The sequence below is a fragment of the Nelumbo nucifera genome, chromosome 1, assembly GCF_055504915.1.
Source record: "Nelumbo nucifera cultivar China Antique chromosome 1, China Antique-T2T, whole genome shotgun sequence".
NCBI classification, from domain to species: Eukaryota; Viridiplantae; Streptophyta; class Magnoliopsida; order Proteales; family Nelumbonaceae; genus Nelumbo; species Nelumbo nucifera.
In genome coordinates this window covers 194,385,743-194,399,165 of record NC_142649.1, presented here as the reverse complement: position 1 = coordinate 194,399,165, position 13,423 = coordinate 194,385,743, and the positions used below count along the sequence as shown (strand labels likewise).

General features: G+C 41.0%; 1 protein-coding gene and 1 non-coding gene across 2 annotated transcripts; one reads left to right on the top strand and one right to left on the bottom strand.

Annotated features, from left to right (window-relative positions):
* Window positions 1-7,856: 7,856 nt before the first annotated feature.
* LOC148804309 (small nucleolar RNA R71) lies at window positions 7,857-7,963 on the bottom strand. The gene has a single exon (XR_016081580.1). It is a non-coding gene; the product is annotated as a small nucleolar RNA R71 (small nucleolar RNA).
* Window positions 7,964-8,615: 652 nt separating this feature from the next.
* Window positions 8,616-9,287, top strand: LOC148804308 (uncharacterized). Its single transcript, XM_088900515.1, has one exon. It carries the CDS (start codon window positions 8,616-8,618, stop codon window positions 9,285-9,287), a length of 672 nt encoding a protein of 223 aa, XP_088756641.1.
* The last annotated feature ends 4,136 nt before the right edge of the window (window positions 9,288-13,423 follow it).

Sequence of the window (13,423 nt, the reverse complement as noted above, 5' to 3'; positions counted from 1 at the left end):
GTGACGGAGACTACGGGTTGTCTCTGGAAATGTGGGAAATCACATAGGGTGCATGAAGCCAACTGTTTCAGCTGCATAACCCCACCACCTTTCTGTGAAGGATCATATCCACTCATCATATGAGTTTTCCCTTTGGCCTCTGTCAGACAAGGTTCAGAGCCGTTTTCAGGTAAACCTTTCTGTCCAGTGAGTGCTTACCCATCATATTCGTGAACGCCAAGGTACCGTGATAGAGTTCCCATTTTCTGGTGAAGCCCCTCCCACATCGGTCTATGACACCCCTATCATCTTATGAAACACTTAGACAAGCCCAACAGCAAATGGATAGCCCATTTTTTGGTGCGTTTCCTCATTACTGAAGGACCCATCCTTGTGCTAATGATGGAAGGCCTTTAGAGAGTTCATCATATGAATCTCCCTATCACATGCACTCATATCATCTGGAGGGAACAGATAATTACGCCCTAGTTCTATCTTTAGGTCAAACCAAAGTGGCTCCCACTGACTTTCATAAAGCCAGATTTTGGTGGGCCTAAATCGGCTAGGGTTCCGCACGAGACCTCATGATGAGGTGTGGGGCCCACCACTGAGGGAGGTCATCCAATGACCAAAAGGGACACCATGGCAATGATGTGCATTTAGCCATGGTGTGCGAAAGAGCCACTGTCGATTGAGCATGGGCCAAGTACTTATGGCCCATGTACGTAGCACATCACACATCCGTACATCACATGCAGGGATAAATTGATCCAATCAATTAGTTATCTGTAAAGCCCATTTGAAGCCCATTTTAAATCCATAATATTAACCATTAACATTATCTTGGTATATGGGCCGAACGGTTCAACCCATATAGCTTTAAGGGTTAAGTGGGCTTTTAGCAGTTTTAACTGTTTAAAACTGGGCCTTTACAGGTTGGGCCGAATTAACCATTCAATTAAATATCAATCCTTAGGCCCATTAGTGGGAAAATTAGGGCTGACTTTCAGCCTTGATTAAACCCTAGATTTGGTCCAAACAGTTTGAACCAATCTTGGTTCGAATGGGTCTAGGGTTTGATTTTTAATTAAATCTTTAATTCAAGAAAACAATCTGAAATTAATTACTGATAAAATGAAAAACAACAATCAGTAAACCAGGGCTGTTCGCGCAATCCATCCTGCAAAACAGAGGTTAGATCACAGAATGCAGTTTCACAAACTGCAAATCGCAGATGGCGATTCTCCCATCTGCGAAATCTTCTTCTCTGCGAAATCTCCCTTTCTGCACCGCCATCTTCGATCCATAATTAAAATAAATAGAAATCTTATTTCTATTAATAATTACAACAGATCGAATACCTATACATTGAGTCTAGAAAATAAAAAAAAAATTATTTACAGACCAAATGTAATAAATAAATCAAGAAACTGCAAATCTTGTAGGTTCCCTGCGCAAACCAAGATTTCGATCTCCTCTTGTACGAACAGCCCATAAATCAAGAAAATCATAAAGAACAATTCTAAATAATAATCAGATTTATATAAAATTAATTTCAGATTATTCGCCCATTAATTTTGGGAACAAAATTTCCCAAAACCCATATCTGCGCAAATCGGGTAGAACACCTTCTGCCCATTTGCGCAGGTTCAGATCTGAAACAAATTGGTTCAAGATTTGAACCATGGCTCTGATACCACTGAAGGGATGAGAGATCCATCCTATGGACACCCAAAAGATTGCGGAATAAGGGGCGAATTTCAAAAAATTTTCTCTCCCTTCAACTGCGAATTGTATTCCCCATTTAGAAAATCATATTTTCAAGGATCAATTCTGAACCATAAACTGAACCAGATCTGAACCAAAAAGAAGTGGGAAGGATTATACCTGATACGGAGAAGTAATATCTCCCAATGAAGGTGTTCACGCTCTTGGAAGGATCCAAAGACTGCTCCCACTGAAGATGGCGCAGTGCAGGTGGAGCAGAATCAGCAGTGTTCTTCTCCAAGAACTCTGTCCTTCGCAAGAATCAGCAAGATGGCACGTGAGCACAGCTTCCTTTCAATCCTTTCTCAAAGGACTGATGTCAAGATCCAATCTTGACTTCTCCCACAAGTGGAGATCGAACTGGAAAGCAGGGCGGCAAGAACAGGGAGGCGGCAAGAGAGTATTTGCAGGGAGCAGAATTCTCTCTTCTAGATTTCAGCACCAAAGAAACCTGATGATCTGTGTGTATTGTGTCTCTAAAGGCTGCCGCCCCCTTCTTCTTTTATAGTCTTAAAGGGATCAGCACCTAATCAGATTAGGAGTTGCTAATCCAAATCATATTTGGTTTAGAAGTCCCTTTAAGTGATAAGGGATATTCCTTATCTTATCTGGAGATCAGATCAGCCATCTCCTAATCTGATTAGGAGGTTTCCAGATCTAAATCTTATTTAGATCTTGGACTCTCTAAGTGGATAGGGTCTAAGCCCAATCCTATTAGCTGATCCACTTCAGATTTCGCCCCTTTATTAACTAAATAAGCAGCCCAGTTCCAAATGGGCTTTAGGCCCATTAAGCTTATGTGCTCACTTAACCCTCTTAACTAATGCCCAGTTGGGCTTCCTTGTATGGCGTGGGACCCAAGCATTGATCTACACATCAGCCACATGGGTTCGGCCCAGCCTTTGTTACAAGGCCTGGCCGAATATACTGTTAAAGACAGTGCACCCCCTGAAACCCATCGAATGGGCTCTACGGGCCCAACACTTACCCTAAGAGGTCCCTGGGCCAAGCCACCTTGTAACACCCAGGGACTGTGGGCAGATGCAAGATTAGCCCATCAGGTATTAACCTCAATGGTCTTACACTTAACCTCTCAGCCCATAATGATCATACACTGCCCGACAAGAGAGGACCTCTCCCTCGGCTGCAAGGAACAGTGTTGCACTTTCCACTCATATGGATCCCGGGAATTAAAACCTTCTTGCAAACATTTTAGAAACCATATATATACTTTTATATCTTATATAAAATATATTTTGCAAAACAAATCTCAATGGTTGAAATCGGTTGCCGGCAGTCTTGGTTTCCATCAGAGAGAGTGCATCCCCGATCCTTACCTTTGTCCGACAAAGGGGCTGATCCTGTCACTATGATCACCCACTCAGATGAATTCTCGGACTGTCGCAACATACCCAGGTTTTGACCCCCGCTAAGGATCTCACTGATTGGTACATCAAAGATAGCCCAATCCGACACCTAGTGCAGTATCATAATCGAGTCTAGGGGTCGGGTGTAACTTTCCAGTTTTGCCCATCAATCTCCAAGGTCTAGGGCAATATTGGAAATCTGGTCCAGTTCAAAGATTCAATTAATCCTACACTGTATGTGCCTTGGGTCTCACCCTGGTAGCTGAGACAAGCCTCCCCAACCGACTTGGTGGCACCACAGTGTCAGCCTTGTCAGGATAGGTCTCCCCAGACCGACCCACTGGCTGTGAACATTCTAAACTAACACGAGTGTCATTAAGTGTCCAGTTTAAGGGTATTACACAGAAACATACCAAGGGAACATGAATCAAATATGTATCTTTATTCATTTACAATAAACTCATAAAGTACATCATTCTGATTGAAGCTAAGGGCATACAAAACTGTCTAACAATTTAGTGGAAATAATTAAAGTGCATGTTTGATTCATGTTGTTTGGTTTAATTCTGTGTAAAACCCTAAAACTGGACATTTATAGAGATTCATGTTAGTTTTAAATGTTCACAGCCGTTGGATAAGTCTGGGGAGATTTATCCTGCCAAGGCTGATGTTGGTGTGCCACCAAGTGTTGGGATGGCCTGTCTCAGCCATCAGGGTAAGACCCGAGGCACATGCGGTGTGGGATTACTTGAATCCTTGAATCGGACCAGATTTCCAGTCTTGCCCTGGACCTTGGAGATAGATGGGCAAAACTGGAAAGTTACACCTGACCCCTAGACTAGATTATGACACTTCACTAGGTGTTGGATCAGGCTGTCTTTGATATACCAATCAGTGAGATCCTTAGCGGGGATCAAAACCTGGGTATGTTGGGGCAGTTTGAGAATTCATCTGAGTGGGTGGTCGTAGTGACAGAATCAGCCACTTTGTCGGACAAAGGGTAATGATCGGGAATGCACTCTCTCTGATGGAAACCAAACTGCCGGCAGTTGATTTCAATCGTTGGAATTTTGTTTTGCAAAATTAATATATTTTTATATATGTACGGTTTCAAAATGTTTGCAAATGGTTTTAATTCCCGGGATCCATGTGAGAGGAGAGTGCGGCACTGTTCCTTGCAGCCGAGGGAGAGGTCCTCTCTTGTCGGGCAGTGCTTGATCGTTAAGGGCTGAGAGGTTAAGTGTAAGACCATTTAGGATAATACCTGATGGGCTAATCTTGCACCTGCCCACAGTCCCTGGGTTTTTATAAGATGGTTTGGCCCGGGGACCACTTAATGTAAGTGTTGGGCCCATAGGGTCCATACGATGGACTCAAGGGGTTCATTGAGTTTTTCAGTGAATTCGGCTGGGCCTTGTATTAAAGGCTGGACCGAACCCATGTGGCTGGTGTGTAGATCAATGCTTGGGTCCCACGCCATACAAAGAAGCCCAATTGGGCAGCAGATTGGAAAGTAATTAGACACTGAACACTTAATGGGCCAAAAGCCCATTTCGAGGTGGGCTGATATGATCACCCATCCATGGGGCGAATTTGAGATTGAAGTTAGTAAAAGGATTGGGCCTTTAGCCTTATCCACTCTTAGAGACCAAATTCAAATTAGATTTGAATCTGGTAACCTCCTGATAAGATCAGGAGTAAGCTAACTCTATCTGCAGAAAGGATTAAGATTATCCCGTATCCAAATACTGATTTGGATTAGGATAACTCCTAATAAGGAGGTTTCTTAATCAAGAAGAAAGGAGGAGAAAAATGAACCAAGAAGGAGAGAAATACAACAGATTTCGAACCAAGAAAATTTTGCAAGAAAGGTTCCTGCGAATTGAGATCAGATCTCATACTCTCCAGAAAAAGAGAAAAGCAGTTCAGCCTTTTCATTTTGGAGATCTCCTCCTGCCGCCGCCATCTACCATTGCAAGATTAGATCTTTGCAGAAAAAGAAAGTCAAGAAATCTGTTCTTGACATCAGTCTTGCAAGAAAGACTAAAAAGGATTAAGTGTTTAGTACTTCCAGAGGATTCTTGTGAAGGATCCTGTGTGTAGGACGCACCCTGCTGGTTCTGTTCCATCCGCAGCTGTGTCATCTTCAGTAGGAACGGATCTTGGAGCATTCTTTGGGCGTGAACACCAACTTTGGGAGATAGTGCTTCTCCGGATCAGGTATATTCCTCCCATTTGTCTTTTGGTACAGATCTGGTTTGATTAGGGTTCAAGTAGGATCTTTGAATATTGTATTCTAAATTTAGGGAATATGATTCCCAGTTGGGAGAAGGTAGGAAAATTTCTGAAATTCGCCCACCCATTCCGCAACCTTTATGGCGTCCATTAGATGGATCCTACCATTCTTTCATATAAAAAATCCATCGATGATTTTACACCGTTCTGCCAAATGAAAAAGAGTGTAAAATGTGCATTCGACTAGTTTGCTTTTTACACTGACACATCTGAATGTTTTTTATTTCCATCGGTGGAGTTTTGTATTTGCACCACTTCTGAATGCAGCGTAATGATGAAGGTAGAATTTATCACATTTTTATCCCCAAATATTTTGTCTTTCATACCTAATTAGTACTTAAGTGGACTCATATCTCTTGTATTTTGATTCAGGGCAGGAAAGAAGGCATTAGGAGCAAAGAAAGGCTAATCGGATGGGTTTTTCATAGTTTCGGCAGCGATCAGTAATCTGGGCCTAACTTTCTTATCCAACCTCCGATTAGGCTGAGTCAAGATCCACTGGAAAGATAAGAGATAAAGCTACAACTTTCATGTTTTGGGCTTTCATAGATTCAGCCTACATCAAAGTCAAATCCGGACCCAAAGATGGAGCACTTTCATAGTGAGGCCCAATTCCCAGCTGAAGCCCATTTCGCAGAAGAACATTGAGGCGGCCCAAGATATTAAAGTAGCCCATTCGAATTCAAGAGTTCGAGAGTCCTATTAGATTTAAACTTTTAATTGTATTTCCAGAAAGATTAAGAAAGGTTTTAGATAAGGAGAGGAGAAAAGATAGGATAGGATAGGAAGAGTTTGGATCAAGGCTGGATTATCCATTCTTGAGATAACTCCAAGAAATTGTAAGCTATATGAGAACTGGGCGCACCAGCCCAAGGGCATCACGAATTGCATTGAATAATCAGTCAAGAGAGGAGAAAAGAAGTCAAGAAACAGAGGAAAGGTGATCAAGAATTCAAGAAACTTGAAGAAGAAGGTGGTGGCAAGAAGAGGAGATCTCAGCACCATGGGCGAATTCAAGAGTTCTTTCTTTCCCTTTGTTTGCTTTAATTCTCTTATCATGAACTGATTTGTTTTTTGCTAGGGCTGTGGAAAACCTAACCATGTTAATGAATATATTTTTATCTTTATGATTTATCCAAGATTGTGATTTCCATATAGTCTATGAATTATTGTGCTTAATGCAATTAAGAGCTTGGCCACCTCTTAATTGATTTGTGTTATGTGAATGAATCGAGAGAGGAATTCACATAATCGATTGAATAATTCATAGTGTGAATTGAATGGTATATAGAGATATATATACATGATTCATCTGAATTTAATGGTTTTTCTTGGATTTAATGCACTTCCATCTTGAGAGCTCTACTCGAGAGATCGAAGGGTTACTTGATGGACGTAGTTTTAGTATATCTCGAGAGAGAATATTAAATAAAATTGGAAAGACCTCAGCTTATGGGAATGGAAAATAATCTTGGTTAGTCGAATCCATTAATATTCATTACATTGGTTAGGTGGACCTAAAAGTCCTAGCAATTTCATCCATTGCATATTCGGTTAGTGATCACCCTTGCTTTTATTTTCTTTTTCTAGTTTTTATTTCCAGTAGTTCTTGCTCAAATATGAATTTCGATTGTCCAAATAATTAGGGAAGACTGTGGGTCTAATACTTATTTTGTTAAATCCCTGTGGGAACGATATTTTATACTACTTGATAACTAGTGCACTTGTTAGGGTTATATATTCATAGCTATCAAGTTTTTGGCACCATTGCCGGTGATTTAATCCTAAAATAATATTAGAACTTGTTGACCTTGATTAATTTGGATTTTTTATTGCTGTTTTAATTTTGTTATTATTTTGTTTTTTTTTATTTATTATATTTTATTCTACTTGTTCGATTTCTTGCTTGTTCAGATTTACTAGTGCATGACACGCACTAGAAAGGAAGGACTAGCTGAATTCGATCCAGAAATTAAGAGGACCCTTCGCTTGTTGCAAAGGGCCAACAAATGTAAAACAAGAGAGGAGGTTGTTATTGGCGAACCAGCAATAGAGTTGGAAGGAGAGATGGCAGAAGGAAATCGCACCCTCTTGGACTATGCTTGTCCAAACATTGATGGGGCGACATCCAGCATTTGCAAGCCCACCATTCATGCCAACAACTTTGAAATCAAGCCTGCAATAATTCAAATGATCCAAACAAGCATTCAGTTTAGTGGGTTACCAAGTGATGACCCTAATGCACACATTGTTAACTTCTTGGAAATATGTGATACCTTTAAACATAATGGAGTTAGTGATGATGCTATTAGGCTTAGATTATTTCCTTTTTCATTGCGTGATAGAGCTAAAGATTGGTTTAACTCACTCCTTGCAGGAAGTATCACCACTTGGAATGATCTAACCCAAAAATTTTTGGCTAAATATTTCCCACCCTCTAAAACAGCAAAGTTAATAAATGATATTACTACTTTTTCTCAATTTGAGAGGGAATCCTTGTATGAAGCATGGGAACGATTTAAGGAGATGCTTAGGAAGTGTCCTTACCATGGGATACCAATTTGGCGTCAAATTCAGACCTTTTATAATGGTATTACCCCATCTAACCGATCCATTATTGATGCAGCCGCAGGTGGTACGATCATGAGGAAAACTCCAGAGGAAGCATATGACCTAGTGGAGGAGATGGTATCAAACAACTACCAGTGGAGCAATGACCGAACTAATCAGAGGGGAGTACACCACATTGATTCCTTTGCATCCCTATCTGCGCAAATTGCTAATCTGAATAAGAGACTGGATAATTTTAGTATTGCAGCCATTAATACACCATTTAGCATCTCTTGCGATTTATGTGGTCAAATGGGACATACTAATTCTGATTGTCAATTAAATAGTCCTTTTATTTCCCATGAGAATGCTAATTTTATCTCTCATGCTAGCGGGTCAAACTTCAACCCATACTCAAATACATACAACCCAGGGTGGAGGAATCATCCAAACTTTTCATGGAGTAATAATCAGCAAAAGGCACCCATGGGTTTTCAGCCACAGCCGCCCCCACAAGAAAAAAAGAACAATCTAGAAGATATGATCTCTAAGTTCATTACTGCTACTGAAGCATGATTTCAAGAACAAGATAAGAGGTTCTTAAGTCAAGAAGCATCGATTAAGAACTTAGAAGTTCAAGTGGAGCAGATTGTAAGCATGCTGTCAGAAAGAAAAGAGGGAAGGCTACCCAGCAACACAGAAAAGAATCCGAGAGAGCATGTGAACGCCATAGCCTTAAGAAGCGGGAATACAATCGACGAAGCCCAAGAAGATGACAAGGAAGCTGAATCGGCTAATCTGCAAAAGGAGATTGAGGGAAGTACCCCAAAACTGAATTTACATGAAATTAAACTTCCTATTCCCTACCCAAGAAGAGTCTTGAAGGCTAAATTAGATAAGCAATTTGAAAAATTTTTGGAAGTGTTTAAAAAGCTTCATATTAACCTTCCTCTTCTTGATGTATTATCACAGATGCCCAAGTATGCCAAATTTCTGAAGGAAGTGATGTCCAATGAAAGAAAATGGGAGGATTGCGAGATGGTAAAGCTAAACAAAGAATGTTCAGCCATTCGTCAAAATAAGCTACCCCCAAAACTGAAGGATCCAGGGAGTTTCTCTATACCTTGCACCAAAGGGAATGCTGAATTCGATAAAGCCTTATATGATCTTGGTGCTAGTATAAATTTAATGCCCTACTCTATTTTTAAGAGACTTGGATTACATGAACTAACATCTACCACCATTACCCTACAACTGGCCGATCGAAGCATTAAATACCCTAGGGGAATAGTGGAAGATGTCTTAGTTAAAGTAGGGAATTTCTGTTAGACAGTTTTGTATGCCCTTAGCTTCAATCAGAATGATGTACTTTATGAGTTTATTGTAAATGAATAAAGATACATATTTGATTCATGTTCCCTTGGTATGTTTCTGTGTAATACCCTTAAACTGGACACATAATGAGACTCGTGTTAGTTTAGAATGTTCACAGCCAGTGGGTCGGTCTGGGGAGACCTATCCTGACAAGGCTGACACTGTGGTGCCACCAAGTCGGTTGGGGTGGCCTGTCTCAGCTACCAGGGTGAGACCCTAGGCACATATAGTGTAGGATTAATTGAATCTATGAACTGGACCAGATTTCCAGTATTGCCTTGGACCTTGGAGATTGATGGGCAAAACTGGAAAGTTACACCTGACCCCTAGACTCGATTATGATACTGCACTAGGTGTCGGATTGGGCTATCTTTGATGTACCAATCAGTGAGATCCTTAGCGGGGGTCAAAACCGGGGTATGTTGGGACAGTCCGAGAATTCATCTGAGTGGGTGATCATAGTGACAGGATCAGCCCCTTTGTCGGACAAAGGTAATGATCGGGGATGCACTCTCACTGATGGAAACCAAGACTGCCGGTAGCCGATTTCAACCGTTGAGATTTGTTTTGCAAAATATATTTTATATAAGATATAAAAGTATATATATGGTTTCTAAAATGTTTGCAAAAGGTTTTAATTCCTGGGATCCATATGAGTGGAGAGTGCAACACTGTTCCTTGCAGCCGAGGGAGAGGTCCTCTCTTGTCGGGCAGCGTATGATCATTATGGGCTGAGAGGTTAAGTGTAAGACCATTGAGGTTAATACCTGATGGGCTAATCTTGCATCTGCCCACAGTCCCTGGGTGTTACAAGGTGGCTTGGCCCAGGGACCTCTTAGGGTAAGTGTTGGGCCCGTAGAGCCCATTTGATGGGTTTCAGGGGGTGCATTGTCTTTAACAGTGTATTCGGTCAGGCCTTGTAACAAAGGCTGGGCTGAACTCATGTGGCTGATGTGTAGATCAATGCTTGGGTCCCACGCCATACAAGGAAGCCCAACTGGGCAGCAGTTAAGAGGGTTAAGTGAGCACATAAGCTTAATGGGCCTAAAGCCCATTTCGAACTGGGCTGTTTATTTAGTTAATAAAGGGGCGAAATCTGAAGTGGATCAGCTAATAGGATTGGGCTTAGACCCTATCCACTTAGAGAGTCCAAGATCTAAATAAGATTTAGATCTGGAAACCTCCTAATCAGATTAGGAGATGGCTGATCTGATCTCTAGATAAGATAAGGATTATCCCTTATCACTTAAAGGAACTTCTAACCCAAATATGATTTGGATTAGCAACTCCTAATCTGATTAGGAGCTTATCCCTTTAAGATTATAAAAGAAGAAGGGGGCGGCAGCCTAAAAACACACAGATCATCAGGTTTTCTTTAGTGCTGAAATCAAGAAGAGAGAATTCTGCTCCCTGCAAATACTCTCTTGCCGCCTCCCTGTTCTTGCCGCCCTGTTTGCCAGTTCGATCTCCACTTGTGGGAGAAGTCAAGATTGGATCTTGACATCAGTCCTTTGAGAAAGGATTGAAAGGAAGCTATGCTCACGTACCATCTTGCTGATTCTTGCGAAGGACAGAGTTCTTGGAGAAGAACACTGCTGATTCTGCTCCACCTGCACTGCGCCATCTTCAGTGGGAGCAGTCTTTGGATCCTTCCTTGGGCGTGAACACCTTCGTTGGGAGATATTATTTCTCCGTGTCAGGTATAATCCTTCCCACTCCTTTTTGGTTCAGATCTGGTTCGGTTTATGGTTCAGAATTGATCCTTGAAAATATGATTTTCTAAATGGGGAATACGATTCCCAGTTGAAGGGAGAGAAAAATTTTTTGAAATTCGCCCCTTATTCCGCAATCTTTTGGGTGTCCATAGGATGGATCTCTCATCCCTTCAATTTCATCATCCCTACTGATTTCATTGTGTTGGATATGGAGGAGGACAGATCGATGCCATTAATTCTAGGGAGACCCTTTCTTGCTACTGGTAATGCCTTAATTGATGTACAAAAGGGTCAACTTACTCTTAGGATTAATGTAGAAGAAATGATATTTAACGTTTTCCAAACCCTGAAGTATCCTAACACGAAAGAACATGAAATATATGTAATCGACTCCATTGATGTGGTGGCAACAGAAATTAATAAATCAAAGTTAGATGACCCCCTTGCAAACTGTCTCATTAATTATTGTAATAACATGCAGGTAATGGAGGACGAAGTAGAGGAGGCAATGAATTATTTAGAGGCTGGCCAAGAAATGTGCAAGCCAAGACAAGGGAGATTTCTACCATTAGATGGGCCGACTTCCTCTAAACAATTATTACCCTCCATCAAAGCACCGCCAGCTTTGGAACTTAAACCCTTACCTTTTCATTTAAAATATATGTTTTTGGGAGACAGTTCCACCTTACCTGTAATTATCTCTTCTGAACAGGTCTCTAGGAGGAAAAGCTTGTGAGGATGCTCAAGCAACACATACCAGCCATAGGATGGAGCATCGCAGACATAAAGGGGATCCGCCCGTTGGTATGCACACACAAAATTCTGATGGAGGAAGGCTACAGCCCCAAGGCACAACCGCAAAGGAGGCTGAATCCTAAAATGCAACAGGTAGTAAAGGTAGAAATTCTGAAATGGCTCGAAGCAGGTATTATATATCCAATTTCAGATTCATCATGGGTAAGCCCCATTCAAGTCGTACCAAAAAAGGGTGGAATTACTGTAATTATAAATAAAAATAATGAATCAACTCCGACAAGAACAATAACTGGCTGGAGGGTGTGCATAGACTACCGAAAACTAAATGAGGCCACTAGGAAAGATCACTTCCCTTTGACATTTATTGACCAGATGATAGAGAGACTTGCAGGGCACGAATATTATTGCTTCCTAGACGGCTACTCCAGGTACCTTCAAGTACCCATTGCACTGGTAGATCAGGAAAAAACTACTTTTACTTGCCCATATGGAACCTTTACATTTAGGAGAATGCCATTTGGACTGTGCAATGCACCTACCACTTTCCAGCGGTGTATGATGTCCTTATTTGGTGACTTCATCGATGACTTCATGGAAGTCTTCATGGACAATTTCTCTATTTATGGATCATCATTCGATGAATGCTTGCTTACTTTGGAAAAGGTACTTCAAAGGTGTGAGAAATCTAACCTTGTTTTGAACTGGAAAAAATGCCATTTCATTGTTAGGGAAGGAATTGTTCTAGGGCATAAGGTGTCCTCTCGGGACACCGAAGTTGATAAAGCTAAAATAGAACTGATTGAAAAGCTACCTCCACCTCAGTCATTGAAGGATGTTAGGGGTTTTCTCGGGCATGCCGGTTTTTATAGGCGATTCATCAAAAACTTCTCTAAAATCGCCAGGCCCCTAACAAATCTGCTAGTTAAGGATGTGCCTTTTGATTTCAATGATGATTGTTTGCATGCATTCAACACTCTTAAAGAGAAATTGGTTCAAGCGCCGATTGTATCAGCTCCTGAATGGGAACTACCCTTCGAAATAATGTGTGATGCAAGCAATGATACCTTGGGCACAGTGTTAGGGCAAAGAAAAGATAAGAAATTTCATACCATTTACTATGCAAGTAGGACCATGAATGAAGCACAAAAAAATTATTCCACTACCGAAAAGGAACTACTTGCAATAGTATTTGCTATTGAAAAATTCAGATCCTATCTGCTCTTATCTAAGGTTATCGTATTCACTGACCATGCTGCCTTGAGATATCTGCTTGCTAAAAAAGATGCAAAACCTAGGCTGCTACGATGGATCTTGCTGTTGCAAGAATTTGATTTAGAAATTAAGGACAAGAAGGGTAGTGAAAATACAGTAGCTGACCATTTATCAAGGCTGGATGAAAAGTATGTTGAAAATATTGATAATTCAGCCTTACACGATGAATTCCCAGATGAGCAACTATATGCAATTAATGCTAATAATGAACCTTGGTTTGCTGATTTGGCTAATTTCTTGGAAGGGAATGTGATGCCTCTCCACCTGACATATCAGCAGAGAAAGAAATTTTTCTCTAATGTGAAGTATTACTTATGGGATGAACCTTACTTGTACAAAATCTGCAGG

Bases quoted from the DNA above. Each gene is read 5' to 3' on its own strand.
- LOC148804308 (XM_088900515.1), top strand. From the start codon at position 8,616: ATGCTGTCAGAAAGAAAAGAGGGAAGGCTACCCAGCAACACAGAAAAG.